Source organism: Typopeltis vanoorti, chromosome 5 (genome assembly GCF_054136105.1).
Source record: "Typopeltis vanoorti isolate ZY-2024b chromosome 5, IOZ_Tvanoo_1.0, whole genome shotgun sequence".
NCBI classification, from domain to species: domain Eukaryota; kingdom Metazoa; phylum Arthropoda; class Arachnida; order Uropygi; family Thelyphonidae; genus Typopeltis; species Typopeltis vanoorti.
The window spans coordinates 165,654,482-165,680,838 of NC_143553.1; the positions used below are offsets into that span (position 1 = coordinate 165,654,482).

At 35.6% G+C, this 26,357-nt stretch overlaps 1 protein-coding gene across 1 annotated transcript in view; it reads right to left on the reverse strand.

The window, feature by feature from the left end:
- Positions 1-1,402: 1,402 nt before the first annotated feature.
- LOC150107030 (MFS-type transporter SLC18B1-like) overlaps positions 1,403-26,357 on the reverse strand; it is a 213,497-nt gene continuing 188,542 nt past the window's right edge. The window contains exons 13-14 of the mRNA XM_090392910.1: positions 20,015-20,108; positions 1,403-1,772 (exon numbers count right to left, since the gene is read on the reverse strand). Coding sequence (XP_090249036.1) covers positions 1,704-1,772; positions 20,015-20,108 — 163 coding nt within the window. The 3' untranslated portion in view covers positions 1,403-1,703. The remainder of the gene's footprint in view (positions 1,773-20,014; positions 20,109-26,357) is intronic.

The following is a 26,357-nucleotide window of genomic DNA, read 5'->3' on the forward strand; positions in this document are numbered from 1 at the left end:
AAAGTTTGTGCCAATCTGTATAACTGCAGTTGTGGTCAAGGTATTGGAGAGATTGGTAAGGAATAGAATACAGAATTGGGTTGATGGACATGGCATTTTTTATGGTGGTCAGCATGGATTTGTAAAGCGTAGGTCCTGTTTCAGTAATTTACTTGCATTTTTCATAAGGTGACAAGTGTGTTAGATAAGGGAGAATCATATATAGTGATATTCTTAGACTTTGCAAAAGCATTTGATAGATTACCACATGATAATTTGATGTACAAGCTGCAGAGGATGGGAATAGACAGTATATTGGTTAGATAGATCAGAGATTGGCTCCCTGCACAATACTAGCAGGTTGCGTATGATGCAGCAGTGTCTCAAAAAAGAAGGGCAACCAGTTGCATGCCCCAGGGTTCTGTTCTTGGTCCCCTGCTGTTTAACTTGTTTGAACGATATATCATGTGGACTGACTTGGGACCTTCAGTTATTTGCTGATGATGCAAAGTTGGGAAGAATTATAAGTAGCACTGCTGATGCTGAATCCTGATAGGAAGATTTGAATAAACTTTTTACTTGGACAAAAGAGTGAGGTTGTAGTCTTAATATCAATAAGTGAAAGGTGTCTCATTTTGGAGTGCAGAAATATAAGACTGTGTGTTACTATATCAATGGAGCCATACTGCAGGAAGTGGATGAGATTAGAAATTTGGGAGTGATGGTTGACAGTAGACTGTCATTGTAGTGCTGCTATGATAAGAAGTACTCTAACATGCAAGGATAAGGAAGTGGTTGTGCCATTGTATAAGGCACTGGTGAGACCACACTTGCACTATTGTGTTCAGATCTAGTCACCTGGTTTTCAATTGATGTGGAGACATTGGAGAGGGTCTAGAGACGAGTGAATAAGACAATATCAGGAGTTTGGAATGCTGGCTATGGAGAGAGGTTGAAGAGATGTGGATTGTAGAGTTTGGTGGATAGGAGGAAGAGAGGTGATATGATACAGATGTTTAAGTTAGTGAGAGGATTTTATCAGATTAATCCAAAGGGGATTATAAAAAGAGAAGAAGGTGAGAGGGGAAGAACCAGAGGTCATTCCTGGAAGTTATGTAAAAGTGGTGAAGAAGGGTGTGAGGAGTAGATTTTTAAAAGAAGAATTGTCAGTGAATGGAATGCATTGCCAGAATGTGTTGTTAATGCAAAGGAGTGTTAAAGACTTTAAGATTCTGTATGATAAATATGTTGTCAGTTGAATGAACCTCCCACGATGAGTCTCTCGACTCCATGGAGAGTGTAATAATAATTTCTTGGCATCTTTAAATTTATAGTATAACCAAGTGAAAAAACTTTCAACAATGTTAGTAGATATTCATTTCTTAGAAGTACTTCTATAGAATGATTTCATTTAAAAATTTTTCTTTATTACAAAAACTAACATTACATTAGACATAAAAAATCACTGTACATTAAATTTGCAAGTATGGGTTACAAAACATTATGGGTGCTTTCTAACAAATGGCAAGTTACATTTTTGTACACTTTTGAGCATTCCTTGAATAAAATAAATTAGTCCATCCACTACCCTGAGAATAACTTAACAAATTGAAATTAGGGATGGTTCTGTACTTTTCTTGCATGATCACACATTTCAGTTCATTATATAATCATTGTTTAATGCTACTATTTACAATAACATTAAGTAACTTAATGGCAGTAACTTAAGCTGCTGTTGCTTCCTTCTTGTGATGAAATCCTTCCAACAATGAATATACAACAATCACAACTAGCTAATGTGGGATAAAATGCATTGGATTAGATGTAATATATATTAATCCATAATTATAACTAATTTATTTTAATATATATAAGTTAACTGTATAAATCTTGTTCATAAATAAATATAAGTTTATGAGTGATATGAATGAATCAGCTATAGTAATATATATATAAATGAAATTAAATGTAGGATAGAATACTACTCAGAAGTGATCACTATTTAGCTTGAGCAGGATAAAATTGAATTTCATTTTGAAAAGCAGAACATTTAAGAACGTTCTAAAGCGAATAAAAGTTGAGCAGCTCTCAGATGTGAGCTGTAGACTAAAATACACAAAGATTATTGAAGAAAAAATGAAAGTGTTTGAGAACAGGAACCAAACCTTGGATATTCAGTGGCAAGCCTTGAAGAAAACATTAATTGATTCAGCCAGAGAGGCATGTGATCAGGTTAGAAATATCAGAACTCCCTGGTGGACACAGGAAGTTAAAGAGGCAGTGAAGGAAAAGAAGAAAGCATCAAAAGTTCCTAGCAAATAAGTCAGCTTGTGCTCTTAGAGAATACAGAGACAAATGTAATAAAAGCTAAACAAAAGTCATGGGAAGACTTTGGTAAAAACATAGACAATAAATAATAAGAGGGTAACAAGATATTCTGGAGGTTGATGAAGAAGTCAGAAATGGAGGAAAGAGTGTTGTAAAAGGAATTAGATACAATAAAGGTGACATGAAAACTGGAGAAAAAGATATCCTTGAAGTATGGAGTAATTACTGCGAAAAACTGCTAAATGAAACAAGCAGTGATGACAGCACTGTGGTAAAAAACACTCAACAGGCATACAGTGAGGAATACATATCCATACTTGAAGTAGAAAAAGCCATCAAAGGCTTGAAATGTGGAAAGGCAGCAGGAGTAGATGATATTAGACCACAAATGCCGAAGTATGGAGGTATAAAAGTCTTACAGTGGCTGCACTGCATAGTTCAGAAGGCCTGGACAGAGGGGCGAATTCCTGATGATTGGAGTAGAGCTCTCATAGTACCCATATATAAAAAAGGAAATAAAACTGAATGTGAAAATTGCAGAGGTATTTCCCTACTGAGTGTTCCTGGCAAGATTTATGCAAGTATACTTGAGAAATGGTTACCAGACCAGAGGAATGCTTTTTGTTAGCATACTGGTATTGACTTAATTTTTTTTTTAATTCATTTAGCTCAAACATGTTAATAAATCAGATATTTAAGAAAATTGAATTAGACAAGAGATACTTTCCAGGAAGAATACACATATAAATTAAAATAGCAAGAAACTAAGAAGAAAATCACTTTTTGATTTTGCCAACATATATACACACAGAGAGAGAGAAAGAAATTTTGGTAAAAATAAACTATATATTCATTAAATTTTCATTATATATTCAAAATTATAAATTCTCAATGTTTCCACGCAGACTGTGGAGATTAATTAATATGATCTCCCATAATCAGAACAATGTACAGTAGACTCTCGACTATCCGGCCTCCATACTATCCGGAGCCCAGATTTTATCATGGAGAATTATAATAATGCAGTAATTCTCCGTTATAAAATGAGGAATATGTACTGTAATTTACTTTGCCAAGGTGTTGCAAGTGGGCGTCTGCTACAATCCTCCTACGTGCCGTGTGCATAACACAGGTTGAGACATGCACAAGCTTAGGCTTACGTTAATAGGAAAATCAAAGACACCTAGAGCTTTTAAAAAACTGAAAAATCAGGAATCACTACCCCTATATTACACACATCAAAAGAAAGCATGGATGAATTCAGAAATCTTTAAAACCTGGTTTTCCAAAATGAATTCGTACCGACTGTAGAAAAACATTTGAAAGACAACAATTTGTCGAGAAAAGCTGTGCTACTTCTTGACAACGCACCTTTGCATCCTGCCAATAATGAACTCACAGATGGAGACATCAAAGCTTTATTTTTACCACCCAATGTAACTGCTGTTTGTCAGCCGATGGATCAGGGCGTCCTTGAAATGCTAAAGAAAAAGTATCGTCAGTGTCTTCTCAGTTCGTTGATATCAGCGATCGATAATAATGAAGACTGCGTAACCGCTCTGAAAAAGATCGACTTGCTAGATGTCATAATGTGGTTGGCCGAAGCATGGGAAGAGATTCGAAACATATCACTTGTAAAGTCTTGGAAAATTCTTTTGGACCATAAAGGTGGACATTTCAACCTTGAACCCGTGTGTGAAACCGAAGTGGAAGATGAAAACGATAAACTTGTTTCGTTGCTCAAAAATGTACCGAGCTGTGACGATGTCAATGCAGAGGACATTACAGAATGGATGTCAAACGAGGAAGTTGATGAAATAATTGACAGCGATATTGTGGAAATAGTGACACAAGGGGAAGAAGAAGAGGAGGAAGAGGCATCCTTAGATGACAGGAAAAATCTCATCCCACATTCAAAAGGGTTCAAGACGATTGATGCAGGGCCGCAGTACATTAGTGAGCAGGAGGAAGCGACGCCAGCTGATATCATCTGCTTGCGTAAGTGGAGGGACATTGCGTCACAGAAGAGGGCTAAAAGGGTGAAGCAGTCATCTATCAAGTTATCTACCTTTTCACATTTGTGTGAAAAGGTAGGCCTAGAACTCCGGCCTATCCGGCTTTTGTGTTATCCAGTCTGCCCTTCCGCCACATTAGGCCGGATAGTTGAGAGTCTACTGAATAATTTTTCTAACATTAATGGCACTTATTTTATCTTAAAGAAAGAGCTTCTGACCAAGATCGGCATATTCAAATGCTTGATAACAAGACCAATTAAAATGTCTTGTTAAAGTTAAATTTAAAATGTTTATGGAGTTATCTTCCTTATATTCAACACAGAAAAGCAGACTGTGGCTAAAGATGTGTAGAGAATGAAATAGTTTGTAACTTCTGTTACCGCATGCTATTCCTCCTCCCAAACTATGAAGGATTTTATTTATTTTATTATATAAGATTTTATATAATAAATGGAAGATTTTATTACATAAGAGCGAAATTAGTCAAAACACTAAATTAGCTGTATACAAGACAATTTGAACTTATGGATCTGAGAGCTGGGTTAGAAGTAAAACACTTGACCAAAGACTAGAGACTGCAGATATGAGAGTCCTGAGAAAGATTAGGAGTGTGAACAGATGGTATCAATGGCAATATATCATATTAAAAACGAGGAAATTAGGAAAGAACTTGACATTGTTAGCATCCAGGAATGTGTTAGCAGAGCTAATCTCAGGTAGTATGGTCACTTAAATAGAATGGGCGAGGAAAGATTAGCAAAACAAGTGTTCTCTGCCAGGTTGGCATGAAAAAGACCCAGAGGAAGGTGTTGAGCAGATTGATACGGTAAAAAGTGCCATAGAAGATAGAAATGTAAGATCTGACAATATTGGACAGGTAACAGATTGATTTGGAGGAACATTGTAGATAGGAAGTTAGTAATGATGTAAATTTTTCATATAGTACTATCATATCTGTACACCTCTTGAGGGTACATGTCAGGAATTTGATGATGATGGAAGATTTTAAAATTCCCATATACCCATAACATCTGTAAACTATGAAACTCGTCTTCAAATATTTTGAGTTACAAAATTGTCTTTGCCACTAATGACACTGGAGGCTTGAAGTGACTTGAAAAAAAAAGTTCCATGTTTGGTCTCTAGAGCAGGGTTTACCTGACCTAGTAAAAATAATAAATAAAAATAGGAAAATGTATAAAATCAATGAAAATAGAAAAGAAATCCTTAATCCACCTGCAATATAAAATGTACTATAGGTTCACAAATAAACCTTTGATTGGTGGGCACTACATAAAAAAAATAAGAAAACATAAACCACAAAACTTATTAAAATATAAACCCAGCAAAACAGTATCTGACACTACTGTGGCACAATGTGGTTTTCAAATTTGTCAGTCTGTTTTCAATAACTCCTGTGTCAGATCCACCATTCAAAGTCATGCTTATTTGAACATTACTGAGATTGTAATATCCTTCTACTTGACTCCTACATCCTACCGCAAAAGAAAAAATACAAATACCATGGCAACAATATTAATAAAATTGAACGACTGCAACATCTGTAAATGTAACATAATTAAAACAAATCCCAAAATCAAAGAGGCTACCATTATTGATTTCCAAGAAAATGAAAGACAACTACCATGCTCAGAATATTTTGCTATAAGAAGTGGCTAGTACACAATTATCATGCAAAGACAATATGGTCGTCTGACTAGGATGTGATGTTGAGAATAGAAATGGAAAGATATATAATTTTCTGGAACGACAGAAATGTGAAAAGAGGAGAGAGAGTGCTATTAATGATTACAGAGGAATTGTATCCACAAAGTCTACTACCCTTATTCACAGAATTCATGTGATTTGACCCACAACTTATCAATTTCAGAATGGAAATGTTATACACTTGGCCAGCCAAGCTGGCAGTATCACAGTAAAAAAAAAAAATGCCTCTTTTTGGCACCCCATTCATATGTGACATTGGATGCTCTAAAATAACTTCCAGTACATGTAAAATTTGATTACATCAGAAGATAATGGACATTTATGAGCATACATATAAAATATCATTATGGCATCTGTGTTGATGTTATAAAGATGATTTGTATATTACATTAGAAAAATTCTAAAAATTCCAGATCAAATTAAAAAGTTATCTGCATCTCCTCCTTAGCATTTCCATTCCATTCTACATATGGTCTTCATAAGTAAATCTTAAAAAATAAACTTTATATATTGGATACATTCTACTTGAATAAGGTTAAGTTTTGATGAAAGTTTGAGAAAGCAGAAATAATCAGATGTGGAAATGCTAAAATCAGATATAATTCTGATCTTCACTAGATCAGAATATAGGTGATAATTAAATTTCAAATATGTGAGTGGTTTCTGTTCTTTATTTATTAGTGGTAGAATGTATCTAGAAGGAATGAGTATATGTTTACAAGATTGAGTCAAAAATGATTGGATTACATCAGATCTGGTTTCAAAAGTTTGCATGGTATGATGTGGGTCTGTGTAACCATAAAACGGAGCAAACACAGTAGTTGTCTCCATACAATGATGAAAAACAAAACTGTATAAGGGGAAAATAATGTTAGTTTAGGGATATGTTAGAGAGCAATAATTAAGGAAAATTCTATGTTTGTTCAGAATATATTTAAATTACTATATGTAAAAACATATATGAACCCACATTAATAAGACATGGAACTGTGTGCAAATGATTGGCACATAAGGAGGAAAAGAATAGGCATGAATAGAAATACATTCATGTAGACTAGTGTTTCTCAACCTGTGGTCCACGGACCGCAGGTAGACTTAAATTAACTAAATAAATATATATTTTTTAATTATCCAAACAAAACAAATTAAAAATTGAATAAGTGAGTAAAAATTATTGAAAGCAAATAGAGATATAAAAAAACCAACAAATAGCATCAGACTGTTCAAAGGTGGAAGCAATAAAACTATATTGTTCTTCACTTCATCCCTCTTTTATTATTCGTCATTCTGCCGCTGTAGCGGCAGAATGATGAATAATAAAAGAGGGATGAATTAACAACATTATAGTTTTATTGCTTCCGCCTTCTTGCTGTTTTGTCAGATTTGAAGTGAACACGTGTTATCCACATTTCAACCAATTGCTTGTTGTTTATTGATTTTTATTATTGAAGGTTTACCTCCTTCAACCAAGGCTCAGCATATCTTCAGAAGTGTTAAGTGATACTTGGACAAAGCGTGTCGTGAGTTAACCCCCGGTATTTATATATTTTTCGGATAATGGAAAAGTGGCTTAGAACTAGGACTTTGAAAAGAAGAGCAAATGAAACAGGTGATGCTAACCCTAATTGTGATACATGTGTTGTAACAGTGAGTAAATCTGATACTATTAAAGTAGAAGAAACAAGCAGTTGAAAGAAAAAATACAATAGGAAATATAACAGTTCATATTTGGAATTCGGGTTTACTTGGTATGGAGATGAAAGTGAACAGAAACTTCAATGTGTTTTGTGTTATGAAGTGTTGTCGAACGAGTGCATGAAACCTGTGAAACTCCGACATTTAAAAACTAAATATTGTGATATGAAAAATAAGCCAATTGAATTTTTTCAGCGATGCTTAGGGACATTAAATCATGGGAGAGATATAGTTTTGGCTATGGGTTCCATTAATAGCAAGGCACTGGAAACATCCTATCTCTTAAGTTTGCACATAGTGAAAATAGGGAAACCTCATTCTATCGGGGAAAATTTGCTACTTCTAGCTATAAAAGATGTGGTAAAAGTTATGTTTGGCAACAAGTTACTAAAAGATGTTGATTTGATTCCTCTTTCAAATGACACTATCAATCGCAGAATTAATAATATGGCAGGCGACGTAGAATCTCAGTTAATCGAAAGAGTTAAGAAGAGCCCTTATTAAGCGCTACAAATAGACGAGATTACTGATGTTACAAATGATGCAGAGTTAATATGCTACGTAAGATTTGCGCATCATAACAACATTCATCATGATATTCTGATTTGTAGAACTTTGCCATCCCGAACAACTGGAGAAGAAATATTTCACACTCTCAATAATTGCATACAAAGGGATCCTGTGGGAAAAATGTATAGGCTCCTGTTCGGATGGAGCTCGCTCCCTTAAGGGTAGGCATAGTGGGGTTGTTTCATGGTTAAGGTAGTAGCTTGGGATATGAATTGGGTGCATTGTTTCATACATAGGGAAGTGTTAGCCTCTAAAGGAATGCCACCAGAATTTAAAACTGTGCTATACAACGCTGTAAAACTAGTTAATTTTATTAAAGCTCGACCGTTAAATAACAGGTTATTTTCAGTACTCTGCGATGAAATGGACAGTGAATATACAGTATACAATTTTTGCTTCATTCTGAAATTCTCTGGCTTTCCAGGGGCAAAATACTAACAAAGTTATTTCATTTAAGGCTCGCAGTTTTATTATTTGTAAATGAACGTAATTCTGATTTTGCATCACTCCTTGTTGACGAACCATGGTTATCAATGCTATCCTATCTTTCAGACATTTTTTCGAAATCAAATGAACTAAATCTCTCCCTTGAGGGAAATTCTTTAACTGTTCTTGATGCCTATGACAAAATAAAGGCATTCGAGAAAAAACTGTTTTTTATAGATTAATTATGTAAAAGACAGACAATTTGCATCTTTTCCAACATTGTAATCCTTTTAGTGAAAAATAATATTTTTGTTGATTCTGAGTTTCTGGAAAGGGTTTGTGACCACCTCAAAAATCTGAAACATGTTTTCCGAACAACTTATAACAAATTTCTGTGGGTTTGCGATCCATTTCAAGCTTGCAGTCACAAGAACGACCTTTTGTTATCGAAAAAAGAACAGTTAACTGAGCTTTCAAGTGACAACGGATTTAAAATGCAATTCTGTGATCCTGGTTTAGCTCGATTTTGGATCTCGCCTTCAGTGAGAAGTGAATTTCCCAAATTTTCTGAAGAAGCATTGAAAATCGTCATTCAGTTTTCTACAACCTATCTTTGTGAGAAAGGATTTTCATTGCTCCTTCAAATAAAAACAAGATACAGAAATCATCTTTGTCTGTGTGTGCCAATCTTCAACTGAAGTTGACCAATATTGAGCCAGATATCCAGCAACTCTGCAAGGGCCGAGAAGCTCAACCATCTCATTAAAAGTAAGTAGTAACATAATTATATCATATTATTTATTTGTTTAATAAAAATTAAAATTTTGTTCAATGATGATACACTTTTAATCGTTTACTTCCAATTTAATTAATTATGTTTCCATATGTATTCAAAACATGCTTTTAGATTTATTATGTTATAAATGGCACAGTTTTTCCGAAATGTTGGTAATTCCTACATAGGTTTTTAAAAAAATTACAAAAAGTCAAAACAACGTATAGGGAAATAAATTAAAAACACTATGTTTATTTTTGAAGTAAAACTTTAATTCCAACATTCTAAAATGTTATTTTTCTTGCTTTTCTGTTCGCAAAATCATCAATGACATTGTCGAAGTCTATTTCATCACTCAGTTGCTGTTTTATAAACAGTATGGCATGATTTCTTAAACGCCAAAAAAGTGGCGGCACTTTTTTGTGTGTGTGCCCCCTCCCGCCCTGCCCCAGCTACCCCTCTGTAACTTAGAGGGGCCATAGAATTGTTTTAGGCATTTTACTGGTCCTTAGGTTAGAAAGATTGAGAAACGCTGATATAGACAAATGAATATGTTATTCTATAATCTCTAAATATGCATATTTGATTTTATAATAAGTATAAAGTAGGCCCTCGATTTAATGGGCTAACGGGGAAGGGATGTCCACTATTGCTAAAAGTCCGTTAAATTGAATGTCTTTTAAAAGCACATATTAATAACAAACTTACAATGTACATTTATATTGTGGTTTAAGCTAATAAGAATACAATTTGATGTCCTGAGAAAGACTGGGGGCATGAACAGATGGCAATATCATATTAAAAATGAGGATATTAGAGAAGAACTTGACATTATTAACCTCCAGGAATGTGTTAGCAGAGTTAATCTAAGGTCACTTAAACAGAATGGGAGAGGAAAAATTAGCAAAACAAGTGTTCTCTGCCAGGTTGGAGGAAAAAGACCCAGAGAAAGACCAAGATATAAGTGGATTGATACAGTAAAAAGTGCCTTAGAAGACACAGAAATATAAGATATGATAATGTTGGAGTCTTGACAGGTAACAGATTGATTTGGAGGAAAACTGTAGTTACTGGTGATGTAAGTTTTTCATGTAGTACTATCATATCCTGCACACTCCTTGACAGTACATGTCAGGAATTTGATGATGATGACTTATACTGTACAGGATGTATTAAAATATTATTATAGTGTATACAAGGGTGGTCTGAAAAGTTCTCGGTCTAACAATGAAAAAACAAATTTATAATTTCAAAATAATTTTAATTTTTCAACATAATCTCCCTTAAGACTAATACATTTATTACAGCACCATTATCCTGTCCCTGTAGTGGTTCTCAGTAAAATCTGCAAAATACCCCTCTACAGCTGCAATCACCTCTTGATTCAAAGAAAAACGCTGACCACTGAGGAAGAGTTTTGGGAAGAGATAGAAGTCAGAGGGAGCCAAATCTGAGGAATAGGGTGGATGTTCCAACAATTCATATATATATATATCCCTTAATTTTCCCATTGCCAAAACACTTGATTTTTTCCTTCTGCAAACCGGGTCTTTTCTCACAAATTTTTTCGTCTAGTCTGGTTAAAAGATCGGAATAATATTCTCTGGTTATCGTTTTCCCCTTTTCAAGATAATTAATAAACAAAATGCCTTTAACATCCCAAAATACCAATGCCATGACCTTTCCTGCTGATGGAACTGACTTTATCTTCTTTGGCACTGGACAACCAACTTCTGTCCACTGTTTTGACTGCTGTTTGGATTTTGGTGTGCAATGGTGAATCCAAGTCTGATCCATATAATAAATCGATGCACAAAATCAGTTTCATTCTTGTTAAAACGTTCCAAGCACTGTTCAGAGATTTCCATGCGAGTGTGTTTTTGATCTGCTGTGAGCAAGTGCAGCACCCATCTTGCACAAAGCTTTCTCATATGCAATTCTTCATGCAAAATATATCCTACACGTTCTATTGAAATCCCTATGGTCTCAGCAATTTCACGCACTTTGACTCGCCGGTCATCCAATATACCATATTCTGTATTTGATTAATGATTTCTAGTGTTGTTACACTTTTTGTTTTGTACGTCCTTCACATGGATCATCTTCAAGGCCTCGTTTAAACTCGACAGCCCATTTCTTAATAGTCAAAAACGAAGGAGAAGAGTGCTGTTACGTCGTTGTTTTCTCTACATTTCTAAACTTATATACCTCATTAATCTCTATTATCTTCTCTACTGTATAGCCTAACTTGATTCTACCTAGGGATATTTCCTTTTCAGATACTGCAAAATTTGTATTATGCTGTGCCAGCCAGTATCCTATAACAGGAAATAAATTCAAGCTCAGGGAAATATTCCTAGATTCATTGGCATACACTCTAATATACACTTCACATACAGTTATATAGATTTTGGTACTTTGCAGTCGTGACCTATAATCTATTCCTAATTATATATACCCAAAATTCTTCCGGCTAAGGTTCTAATTTCATAAGTGGTAATTTGATATCTCGAATTCAGGCATGACTCAGGCATATGCAATAAAACATGTTTATTGGAACTAAAAGACAAGTACAACTAAATTGAATCAAAATACTAAAACTTCTAAATCTCTTGCTAAGTTAAATCACATGCTAAGATAGATAAACAATTCTAAATTAATCAAATTCACTTAAACAGATCAAAATATTAATCATACAAAACACAATGGAAAGCAATGATAACATCACACAAAATTAAGATCCTCTCATGCATGCTATTCATAAAGTACATATTATACAACTTGTTGCTTTCTCAATTAAGGTTATTCTACTAAACAAAATACACTTATCATTTCAGTCACATTCAATTGGAGATTCATTCCTGACAATTCCCTGTTCAACAGAACTAGCTGTTTCAAATACGAAATCTTATCAAAGTTCTCTAAAGGATTATCCATATTACTTAAACACAAATTTCTATTTTCTATCACTTCCGTAACATATAACAAAGATCTCTACATTACCCAGTTCTTTCCGAAGGTCTATTAACTACCACGTGTTGTTCTGGTCATCCTTCGATTGGCTATCTAAGCACCTGGCTTTGTGGCTACATCGTCCTTTCTACTGCTGCCGGACACAAACTAGTTTCTGCATCGACTAAGGGCTATCTCCACTCCTTCATCCAGCGACTGGCACGATTCTGCATAGGCTGATGATTCACGTACGGCTCCACGTGGAATCTTCTCCAGCATAATCAGGAAAGTGGCCCGCTGTCCGACATTGTTGCACCCTGGCTCGTCTTTTCTCTGACGACTGGTCAAGAATCCTCAAGATGAAAGTCCCAAAAAAAGCCTTGCAATATGGCATGCATTGCCTTATATTCTGTGTTCGAGTGCCCTCTTTTTGCTATATCCTTTTCGCACGACCCTTTACTTTTAATGCCCTTAAGGGCATTAAAAGTAAAGGGTTGTGCGAAACTTTACATCACTTTCTGCGTAAGCTGTAGCCTCCGGCATTACGATCAATAGGTGTGGTTCAGACGCAACCTTTGAACTGTTACTCATTACCTGTCTGGCGACTTACGTTATTTTAGATAGCTTAATAGGACACAAGTTTAAGCTAATATTTCTTTTACATAGAATTACAAATTTGACATAATTCTCTAATTTAGTCTTCCGTTTGACAACAAATATTTCTAATACATTACACATTAATGCACATTTTCATATACAACAAAAAAGGTCTTTCTTACTTTCTGCTGGTGTGCAGGTATTATCTTAAATTAGTTAAATTTTTCATGTTAGATTCTGAATGAACAACTTCTTAGAAAATCCTCCATTCAGGATCTAACAGTGCCCATAAACTTTTATGAACGTCAAATGAATTTCTTTTGGTGTTAAAACTTCTTTTACAAAGAATTTTATAACCGCACGATACTCAATTTTATCCATTTCAAGGGATTCAGACAACACTTTTGCTTCAGACAGCTGTATAAAACAAAGTACTTGATAGAACGACTTGCAATTTCACATAGATGCTTATGACAGATGTACCAATATAGAAAAAAGTCTCTTGCCGATAGTGTCGCCATCTATGGTTGAGGCCGAGAACTTTTCAGACCACCCTCGTAAGTATGAACAAAATATTGTAATGTACATTGAGTAATTTATTCATACCACTAAAACATCTGTTAAAAATAAATTTATGAGAGGAACTGAGCTACTTTAATTAAATACATCAAAAACTATACAATGAAACTAGTGGAGTGTTTCCACCACTTTTATTTTTTATTTTGCTTAAAACTCAAATAAAATTGTTTTCAATGTGATCATTAGTTTATTTAAATCCATTTTAGAATGTCAATAAAGACATGAAGAAGTTGTTGCAATATGTCAAGAATAATAGTGTTCTTGGAAAAGTTGTCAGCATGTTGCTCAGATATGACAATACAGTAAAATATTGAGTAAATATTGAATAAACTCCGATGAATAAAAATACAAAAAAAAAAAAATGCTAGAAAAAAGATACATAATATTCAATAATATTACCTTGTGATGAGAGAGAGAGAGAGAGAGATGTGATGACTAATAAAGTGCACAAAACATGCTTTCATGCAAGTGCGTTTTTGATCTGCTGTGAGCGAGCGCAGCACCCATCTTGCACAAAGCTCTTTCATATGTAATTCTTCATACAAAATATATCCTACACATTCTATTGAAATGCCTATAGTCTGGTGGAACAATGAAACAAATAACTGATGCGTTGCAGAAAAGGAAAGAGCAGGCAGCAAAATTAGTGGTAGTTGCTGGCACAAATGACTTTGCTGGAAGTCATTTGTCAAAAAAGAATGTTAATAAAGACATGAAGAAGTTGTTGCAATATGTCAAGAATAACAGTGTTCTTGGAAAACTTGTCAGCATGTTGCCCAGATATGACAATAGTGAATTGACAAGGAGAGCAGAGATAATGAATAGTAAGATGCCTGAGTTGTGTGAGGCAAAGGGAGGTTGAGCTTGTATCTATGGAGTGAATTTGAAGGAAAGAGGAATGGTTTAACATTGATGGATTGCATTTGAATGGATTTCATGTTGGGCATTTAGAAAGGCTGTTGTTTTTTGAGAAGGCACAGAGTCAAGAAGTTACTATAGTAAATGATCAGAGTCCACTTGTGAAACAGGACAGCACAACTAAACAGATTGTACGACAGGACAAAGATGGATATGAGGTTGAATATGTGGTTGTAGCAGCACAAGATGATGGAATGCATAAAGGTGAGGATGAGACAGGTAGAAATGAAAATCAGAGTCAGGATCAGAGAAACGGGAGTGATCATACAGAGGAGAGAGAGAGAGAGGTGTGGTATAACACCTAGAATAGAGAATGTTGGTGCTGGTAGAATGGCCTCAAAGACACAGGATTGTTATATTTGTACATAAATATAAGGAGTATTTGAAACAAGAGAGCTGAGTTTGTTGCATTGATTGAGTCAGCATGTCCAAAGATAATTGGAATAAGTGAAACTTGGTTGTTTGAGGAGGATGTGATGTCAGAAATAGAAATAGAAGGATAGAAATGTGAAAAGAGGAGGGGAGTGCTGTTGATGATTACAGAGGAATTGTGTCCACAAAGCATGGAAGCTGATAGTGCATGCACAATCAGCTTCCACACTTTTTGGAGTCAAGTTGAAATTAATTGCATATATGATAAAATGCTGTTATAGGCCAAGGAATGTAGAGAATACTGATTCTGAAATGTTTATGCAAATTGATTGGGCATGTGAAAAGGTGATCCTGATGGGAGACTAATTACCAGAACATAGAATAAAAGAAGTAGACAGTGTATGAGAACAAGGAGAAGAGTGATTTTGTTGAATTTCTGAGAGAGAAATATCTTAAGCAGCATGTGACTGAAGCAACTAGAAACTTTAATGTTTTGGGTTTGGTGATAAATTCACAAGATGTAGTTGTTAATGAGACATTGACACTGCCACCAGTTGGTGAGAGTGATCATGAGGTACTTATTTGGGAAGTGGTGAAACAAGAAAAGGTTACTGCCAAAAATGGATATATGTGGAAGTATAAAGCAGGTGATTATAGAATGCTCTGTAGTCAGTTACATCAATATGTTGGGTAGATGAGCTGGTGTAAAAGATGTTGACAGTGCATGGAAACTCACAAGGTAGTATCTGACACAAGCAATCTATAACTGCATGCTTAACCCTCCATAGCTAGTAGACAGAGTAGGAGTGAAATGGATGAACAGTGAAATCAAGCAAGCAGTGCTGGAAAAGAAAATGCTATGGAGGAGGTACATGATGGTTGGGTTGATTGGATCCATGAAGAGTATAAAGTGCAGGCTAGTAAGGTGACAAGCATGGTAAGAAAGAAAAAGTGCAGTATGAGAGGAGATTGGCTGGTCAGGCCAAGGTTAACTCAAGGAAATTTTTCTGCTATATGGTAAGAAAGAGCAAAAATAATTGTGGCAGATTGACACTCATAGATAGTCATGGCAACAGAATACAAGTTGCAAAGGATATAGTGGAATTATTGAATGAGCACTTTAACAGTGTATATCATACTGGTGTAAATGATGTGGTGTAATATATAGAAGGGAGGCAAGTTTTAAGAGATTTGGAAGTGAAAGAATCAGAGGTGTCGATTGGGTTAGATGTTAATAGGGCTGTGGGAATGGATGCCATATCACCATGCATTCTTAAGGAATGTGCACCACAGTTGGCTGTGCCTTTGACCTGGTTATTTAATGAAAGTGTTGCAGTGGATAGGGTTCCTAAGGAGTGGAAAGAAGGTAAAATAGTACCACTCTATAAGCATGGTTCTAGGACAGAAGTTTCCAATTATAGATCTGTATAACTGTGGTTGTGGTCAAGGTGTTTGAGAGATTGGTTAGAAATAGAATACAGGATTGGGTTGATGGATATGGTATTCTTTAAGATGATCATCATGGATTTGTAAAAGGGAGGTCATGTTTTAGCAATTTATTTGCATTTTGTGATATAGTAATGAGTGTGTTAGATAAAGGAGAATCATATACAGTGATATTCTTGGACTTTGCAAAAGTGTTGGATAGATTACAAACACATGATAAGTTGGTATATAAACTGCAGAGGATGGGAATGGATAGTATATTGGTTAGATGGATCGGATATTGGCTCTCTGAACAATACCAGCATGTGATGAATGATGGAGCAGTGTCTCAAAAAAGGAGGGTAACCAGCGGTGTGCCCCAGGGTACCTGCTATTTAACTTATTTGTATATATCATGTGGACTGAGTGGGGATCTGCAGTTTTTTGCTGATGATGCAAAGTTGGGAACCAATAGTGGAAGGAATAGACAGTCCCAATTACCAGCTAGCCAAGAAATTAGCGGCAACACTCAAGGAGTTGGTGGGTCATTCCCCCTCCTACGTAAAAAACACACAACACTTTATAAACATAATCAAAAACATAACACTCGACAAAGATGACTTATTAGTCAGTTTTGACGTTTCTGCCCTTTTCACTAATGTCCCCATCAATGACACAATTCTCCTACTACAGAACAAATTTCCGCCCAACATTACGGCCCTCTTTGCCCACGTACTAAAGTCCGGTTACTTCGTGTGGCAAAACAAATTCTACCTACAAAAGGAAGGTACGGCCATGGGCTCACCATTATCCCCCTCAATCGCGAACTTCTACATGGAAACCTTTGAGCAAAGGGCTCTTGATTCCGCCACGCTTCGACCGACAATCTGGCTCAGATACGTTGACGACGTGTTCGCGATCTGGCCGCACGGTCGCCAAACGCTAAACACATTCCTCAGCCACCTAAACAAACAACACGAATGCATACGATTTACCATCGAAATCGAAAACCAAAATTCGCTCCCGTTCCTAGACACACAAGTTACACGTCTTCCTTCAGGCAATCTATCCTTCACGGTCTACCGAAAACCGACACACACAGGCCAATACATACATGCGAATTCATATCACCACCCAGCACAAAAATATGGAGTCATAAACACCCTTAAAAACAGAGCCACAACTATTTGCTCTAACCAGCAGGCCCTGAAACAAGAACTAAAAATCATTAGTGACACATTCAGAAACAATGGCTATAACAAAAATACTGTCAATAAAATACTCTATAAAACCACAACAAAAACGAATCTAGACTACAGTAAAACCATAGCCATCCCATACATTAAAGGGTTATCAGAAAAAATCAACAGAATCCTACAACACTATAACCTTAATGCCACCTTTAAACCACCCACTAAACTTAAAACCATATTCAGCTCCTCTAAGGACCCTATCCTCCCATTAGCACATCCTGGAGTCTATTGCATCCGCTGCACCTGTAACTTACCGTACATTGGTGAAACAGGACGGACAATCCCTATACGCAAAAAAGAACACATTAGACACATTAAATATAACCATTATGGTGAAGCAGGCCTCTCAGACCACGCACTCAACACCTTACACCAAATCAACTGGAAAAGCACCTGCTCCTTACACCGCACAAAAACATGGTACGAAAGAAAATTTAAAGAATCCTGCGAAATCCTGATAAACCACCCAAATATCAACAATAAAGATGGTATGAAAATTCCAAGGATCTGGATGGCACACATTCAGCCAACCTAATGTGAAAAGATTCAACACAAGTCAGGACTCTAGCCAATCTGCTATTATTAGAAACCATTCCACTCCAACTGGCTGGAATGATGTTAATATAATGTTACTATATGTATATAGTAGACAACAAATAATAGGACTTTAGCGTTGATGTATAATTTTTTTTTTTTTTTTTTTTTTTCCCACCAGAGGTCAGGCCAACAATTGTGGTAGCGGTTAGTCAGTGTCTTTAACGAACCAGTATGATTGTAGTATAGCTTGTTTCCTGTGTATATTTGTACGCTCCAGAAGATGACCTTGACATAAAGGTCGAAACGTCGAATTGTAAAATTTTAGTAATAGTAAACTAAAGTTTTTATTCAAACACGGTAGTTGCCTCCATAATTTCCAAAAAATGCATTGGGAATAATTAAAGTAGCACTGCTGATGTTAATTCCCTTCAGGAAGATTTGAATATACTTTTGATTTGGACAAAGGAGTTGAGTTGTACTTTTAATATTAATAAGTGCAAGGTGATGCATTTTGGAGTGCTGAAATATAAGGTTTGTACTATATTGACAGTGCCGTACTGCAGGAAGTGGATTGGATTCGAGATTTGGGAGTGATGGTTGACAATAGACTGAAGTTTAGAGGACATATTGCAAGTGCTGCACATCATTGTGCTGCTATGATAATAAGTACTCTAACATGTAGGGATAAGGAAGTGGTTGTGCCACTGTATAAAGCACTGGTCAGACCACACACTTGGATTGTTGTGCTCAAATCTGGTAATCTGGTTTTGGTTTTCAGTGTGATGTGGAAACATTGGAGAGGATCCAGGGACAAGTGACAAAGACAATATCAGAACCTTGTAATGCTGTCTATGGAGAGATGTGGATCTCTTGTTTTTAAAAGTGCTTGGAATTTTAGTTATATGCAGATATTATCACATCCCATCTCCCTTTCATGGTAGACCCAATAGCTTGTTATGCATTACCAGAATGTGTTGTTAATGCAGGAAGTGTTAAGGATTTTAAGATTCTTTTTTACTTGTTTCATAATTCTCAATCTCATTAATTTTGACATTTAAGTCAGTGAGAGGATTTTATCAGATTAATGCAGATGAAATTTTAAAAAAGAGTAGAAGGCGAGAAGGGAAAAACCAGAGGTCATCCCTGGAAATTATGTAAGTGTGATGAAGAGGGGTGTGAGGAGTAGATACTGCATACTGCTTACAACTGGGTGGTCACACTTGCAGTGTCTGATATATATATATATATATATATATATATATATATATATATATATAGATTATGTGTTTTGAGAGATGCAAAACCCAAGTTTCTGGGATGAAAGACTCTACCCTTGGTATAAGATCAGCTAACTTGCCTTAGCTAAAAGATCCTGATAAAGGTACTTCATGTCGCAGGCAAGATTCAAACCCTGATCTTTTCAGATAAAGGACATTGCCAAAATTGACTTTGGCTTATTATGTCATATATAACAAAAGTGAAGTTATGCAATTAGTGTATAGTTATAGTGTATATGTAAATGATGGTGTGTTGGCTGCTTCAAAGAAATTGTCATCAGATAGTAGAAAGTGAAAACTTGTCACGAGTTAGCTGCATGGTTCAAGAGATAACTATGTTAAGAAATTTAACTTCTGTTCCTTTTCTATTCATATTTTTATACTTATATCCCAAAAGTTATATCTTGGTAATGCAATTAAGGCTGTTATGTTGTAAGTTGGAATCAACAGATGAAATATGCATATACATTCTTATGAGGTAAGCTCAACTACTAGTGAATCAATCAAAATATTTGAATGAACTAACATCTAATATCACATATTTTTCTCTGCTGTTTCAATTTATATCTGTGTTATCATTAAACTTACCAGAAATAATTCAATTCCTAACATTATTGTTGTAGTTTTGACATATCCAATATGATCAACGAGAGCTGCTCCAGCTGATGGTCCTAAAAATGCCCTGTAAATGAGACCATAAATTACAATGTACTACAAGATTATAAAATGTTTCTTAACTCCGAGTTTCATTCGTAGCAACCACATAGTAGATATTGAGGCTTGTACTGTGTGAGTGTTACAATGAAAACATAACTAAATTAAGTGACAAGGATGAAATGAAGTGATATTATTATCTGAGATCTCCAGGGAGTCAAGTCTCATCGAGGGAGGCTGTAAATTATCCAACCCAGCTATCATACCTTCCCTTAAATTCATTTACACTAGATGCACTCACTACCTGTAAGGGCAAATTATCCCACTCACTCACTGCTCTCTGGGAGAAAAACCTAGCTCTTAACCCTTTCTTGACTGAGAACAATCTTAACTTCTATGGATTCCCCCATGTTCTCTTCCTGCCTTCCATATAACGAAAATTTTCATCATTTGAAATGCTATAACACCCATTCAAAAGTTTATAGACCTCTATCATATCACCCCCTCTTTCTCCTGTTAACCAGAGTCTGTGATCCACATACTCGCAATCTGTCCTCATAATCTAAATCCCATAATCCGGATATAATCTTAGTAACTCTTCTTTGCACCCTTTCCACAGCTTCTTTATCCCCTTGGAACCTGGGAGACCAAATCTGCACACAGTAATCCAAGTGTGATCTTATCAAAGCCTTATAAAGAGGCAAAATTACTTCCTTATCCTTACAAGGTTTGCTTCAACATAGCAATTATCATCTGAGTTGTATTTACAACTTTTGCTATGTGACCTTTGAACTTTAAATTCTTATCCACCAATACACCAAGATCCCTTGCCTCTTTAGTTTACACTTACTAACATTAAACTTGCAGCCATTTTCGTTTGCCCAGATTTCCAGTCTATTCAAATCATTTTGTAATTGCTGAATATCAGTAGCATCCCTGATTGCCCTGCATATCTTCCATCATCAGCAAACAATTGCAAATATGATGATAGACCCTGCTTGATGTCATTAATGTATAGATTGAACAATAATGGCCCAAGGACTGAATCCTGAGGTACACCTTAAATCTGGCAGATTCATACCCACTGTATACCACTTTTTGATATAGTTCACCCACCGATTGTAGGTCTCTGCTTGGCATTTTGCCAGGAATAGTCGATTCATGCTGAATGGGTGAAAGAAATGAAGTACGTACAAATTAGTCGCCAACACGTGAAATCACGTGCTTTATTAGGTAAAATTTTCCAACTGTTATACAAGCAATATAGTTAACTACAATAATCATAAAAGAGAAGTTAATTTTCCAACCTGTAATAATAAACAACTCATCCCACAATACGGACTGATTACCTTATTATCAGAATGGATTCTCCTTTTTCTGACATGCGCAGAAGTGTCCAAGGATCTCTAATCCATGGGCGAACTATATCTGTCTATCAACCATCCCCTGATCCAAGTCAATTCTTAGGTAAAAAAGTTTTTAATCCTTTCCCCATGATATTATATTATGTAATGTAATATAATATAATATAATATAATACATATAATAATATTATATTATATTATATATAATATAACCACTTGGCCAACCAGGCCAGTCTGGTTGGCTGAGTGATTAGCATATCCGCTCTCCAGCCACAAGGCTGTGGATTCGAATCCTGCCGTGGGCATGGATGTTTGTGATTGTCTGTCAAAAATACTAGTGGTGGTGTTGGACAGTAGATGATGAGGTTGGTGGATGAGGTTGAATGGTGGCAATGAAGAGTTGTAGAGTAGGTGCCCTCCCTTGATGAGTCTTGGACTCCCTGGAGGTGTAATAATAATAATAATATATTAATGTATGACTTCTGCATTCATTTAAGCTTGGTACACTCATGGGTCCAGCTCCCACTAATGAGAGTTCAATAAAGGTCAAAACTGGTCTAGGTAGTAAACCGTCCGATTATGTAAAAACATTATGGGATGAGGCAAATGATGTGAAGTCAACAGCCTCTATATACAAGTAGACTAGTCACGAAGGTACTTCACATACGTACTTTTTTGCTTGGGTCAAGGATTAAAACAAGAATATAATTTCTTATCAAGTATTCAACTTTCTAACCAAGTATATCACAAGTATATCAACTTTCTAACCAAGAGAAAATATTTTCCACAAGAATGAAATGAAGCATATATAATTTAAAAAAAACTTGGTACTATAGAATGAATGGAACACACAACCTTACACTAAGTACATTTATGATATTAAGCACTGTTGAGAGTGCATTAAAAAAAAAAAAAAAAAGAAGAAAATATTATTATTGTTATCATCATCATCAGACCTTCATGGAATCGAAAGAGGTCCCACTACCATATGTACATCTCTTCAAATACATGAAATGTATTCACTGTCTTTACATTCACCACTCTTTCAGTCAATGCATTCCAGTCACCCACCACTCTCCATGCAAAAAACTTACTCCTGCTCATGCCATCTTTAATGTTTATTATTATTATTATTATGTGACACCTTCAAGGAGTCAAAGACTCATCAAGGGAGGGTAATATACTCTACAACTCTCTATCTCCACCATTTAATCCACTAACTACACAGAAATATTAATACTATCATCTTCTACACCAATGCCATCTACTGCCCACCACCACTAGTATTTTTTGTCTGTAAATTGCATGTGTACTCATGGCTGATTTGTCTGTATGTGGGATGAAAAACCCTAGTTTATGGGAGACAAAAACACTGCTACCTCCATATGAGATCGGCTAACTAACCTTCAGTTGAAAAAATCCATATAAAGATTCCTCTCATGATGACAAGAATCTAACTTAGGCCTTTTCCAATTGAAGGGTGCAAAGTACTGTTGTTCTTTCAATTACATTATGGAGGTGCTTATACAGCTTCCAGATATGGTTTATTGTTCTTGCTTCCATTAAAGTGAGCTGACAACAGCAGCATTCTCTTTGATGCTATCCTTCAAAGAGAATGCAGCAGTTATCAGTTTAGTTCTCAATCTTGATCCTTGTGAAACTCCCCAACACTTTAACTCACAACTTCAGACACGTAAACACACACACACACACACACACACACACACACACACACACACACACACACACACACACACACACACACACACACACACACACACACACACACACACACACACAGATTAGCCTATAATTCAAAATTAGTCTAATCGCCTGTATAAAGTGGAGAAAATTTACCCTCTTTCCACGTAAGATTCATGTTAAAAGATACATCAAATCTGTTAACTTCCTGAAACACTACTCAATTCCCCATATACTTACTATCACTCCCTCCTCCATCCTTCCAAATGCATTCAAGCTCTGTATAATATTACATTCACAAGAATGAAATACTTTTATGAATCACCTCTTTAATATCTCAACTATAATTTTTGCAGACACTCTTAGCATCCAGGAATGTGTTAGCAGAGCTAATCTCAGGTGGTATGGTCACTTAAACAGAATGGGAGAGGAAAGATTAGCAAAAAAAGTGTTCTCTGCCAGGTTGGTAGGAAAAAGACCCAGAGGAAGACCAAGATATAGGTGGATTCATACAGTAAAAAGTGCCTTAGAAGATAGAATTATAAGATCTGATAATGTTGGAGTCTTGACAGGTAACAGATTGATTTGGAGGAAAATTGTATAGATAGATAGTTAGTAATGATGTAAGTTTCATGTAGTACTATCATATCCTGTATACACCCCTTGAGGGTACATGTCAGGAATTTGATGATGATGATGATTGTTATTCTACCATATTCACCAACCAATATCCTTCAATAGTGATTCTTTCTTCTATTGGCCATATATCAAAATAGCTCCTTGGGATTTTTTTTTTTTTTTTGTGTCCTCATTTATCATTTTTTAAAGTACATAGAAGCATGACCATAGAAAAATAATCTTAGTGAATGAATGCTGGTGGTAGAAAAGTATTTTTTGTCTGTAAATTGCATGTGTTCTGAAGGCTAATTAGTCTACATGCAGTATGAAAAACCTGAGTTTCTGGGAGAAAAAAACCCCTGCTACCTCCGTATGAGATTGGCTAACTCATCTTCAATTGAAAAAACCCATATAAAGATTCCTCCTCTCGTGACAAGAAATGAACTTTGGCCTTTTTCAATCAAAGGATGCAATGTACTGTCATTCTTCCAAATGCGCTATGGAGGTGCTATTTATTTCAGGCAGATATATAACTCTCTGGATGCCAGGGGAGAACTGAACAAAAAAACAGAGGTAGATGAATAAAAAGTATTCAAGCTCTTACAGCATCCTGTAAGAGCTTGAATACTTTTTATTCATCTACTTATTATTCATCTAAAAGAGTGGAGCTAAGACTGATACAGTGAATTATAGACCAATCAGTATCTGTGATGTGTTCATGACATCCAAAAGTGGAAGGACAACAGTGAGATACTCTATAGAGGACAGCAGGATTTTGTTAAATCTCCTCATGTTCTATAACATTACTGACAGCAGAGTTGGATAAGGAAAATTGGATATACCACAATACTTCAGACATTTGACAAAACACTGGAGGTTGTTACAGAAACTCAGAAGGATGGTTTTACAAAATAAACTTGAAATGTAGATTGGAGAGTGGTTGACTGACAGGTATCAAAAAGTGATGTATAATGGTGCTGAGTCTGTGAGGAGGAAGGGGGGGTATACTACAGGGTTCTGTGCTTAGACTATTGTCATTTAACATATATATTAATGATATCGTGAAGAGTCTCTTAAGTGTGGTATTTAGTTATTTGCCAATAATGCTAAGTTAGGGAGAATGATGAGGAATGTAGCTGATACAGAATGCTTGCAGGCTGATTTGAACATACTAATTATTTGAGTAAATGACAATGAGTATAAATGCAGTGTTCAAAAGCATAAGTTATGTATTTTCTATAGAGGACACTATAGACAGAGTATTATATTAATAGGAATTTGTTGGAAGTAGTCAACAGAGCTAAAGACTTGGGAAGTTATTGCTGGAGTGAGTCTAGAACAGTGACAGTGAGTTTAGGAGTCACACATTGCTGTGGTGGTTAAGTCATCACATTGATTAACAGAACTATTAAAGAGAACAATGTATTGTAGAAATAAGGAAGTTATTCTTCCACTTTACAAGGCTTTGATGAGCCCATATCTGAATTAATACTATACTTAGGTAAGGTCAGTCACCTAGGTTATGAGGAGATGGAGAGATAGTGGTGAATATTCAGCAGCAAGTAACCAAGATAACTAGTCTATTGAATTACAAATGAAGACAGACTGAGGGAATGTGATGTTTAAAGTTTGAGGCATAGATAGAGGAGAGAGACATGATAGAAAGATATAAGTTAGTAAGGGAAACTTACAGTATAGATACAAGTAAAATTTTGTGAATTATGAATAGTAGAGGTAAAACTCATCACTGGAAGCTGGCTTGATGTGTTATTAGGAAATGTGAGGTCTAGATTCTTCTAATGGCAGGTTGTGAATGTGTTGTACAGGTTACCATTATATGCTGAAGATACAGCTTCAATAAATGTGTGTGTGTGGGGGCGGGATATGATAAATATTTAAATGTAAGCATCTGAATGAGTCTTCCCTTGATATGTCCTTAGACTCCTTGGATGTACATTCATAATAATAAGCCAAGTACAAGGAATTTTATACTCGTATTCACCTGGAACTGAGAGGAGAGAGGGAGTTAGTCTTTGCTCCAATATTGACAACAGTAATAGTATTATAATGTAATCTGTATGCTGGGAAGGCTGTGAGCTGGAGGCAACTGTTGTCATTAGAAATAAACAAAAAAGGTTGTGACAATATGTTTCAACTATGAGGAAACCTAGTTAGAACAGAAGTTGATAAGAAATACATCTTACTGCTATACTAGACATCTGAAGACACTGCATCAGCCTGAATCAAATAGGAGGGGGAGAAAAATTTTTATCTTTCACGCAGTAAGTACAAACATGACAAATTTTGGAATCACCAGAAATCAGTAAATATGGTTGTATGAAACTCCCTATGATATGGGAAACTGTAATTCTTAAACCTCCTATTCAACAACCAATGCCATAGAAAGCAACCTTTATAGGACTTCAGGCTTTCTGTTTAATCACTGCCACTCATTTTTGTGTTAGTTGTGTGCATGTTACAATTCTTATATTGTATCCCTGATGATGTCTCTGTGACAGAGATGAAATATTGGAGTCATGAAACCATAATTTAATCCATTCTTAGTTTTAACTTCATTGACCAAAAAAAATGAG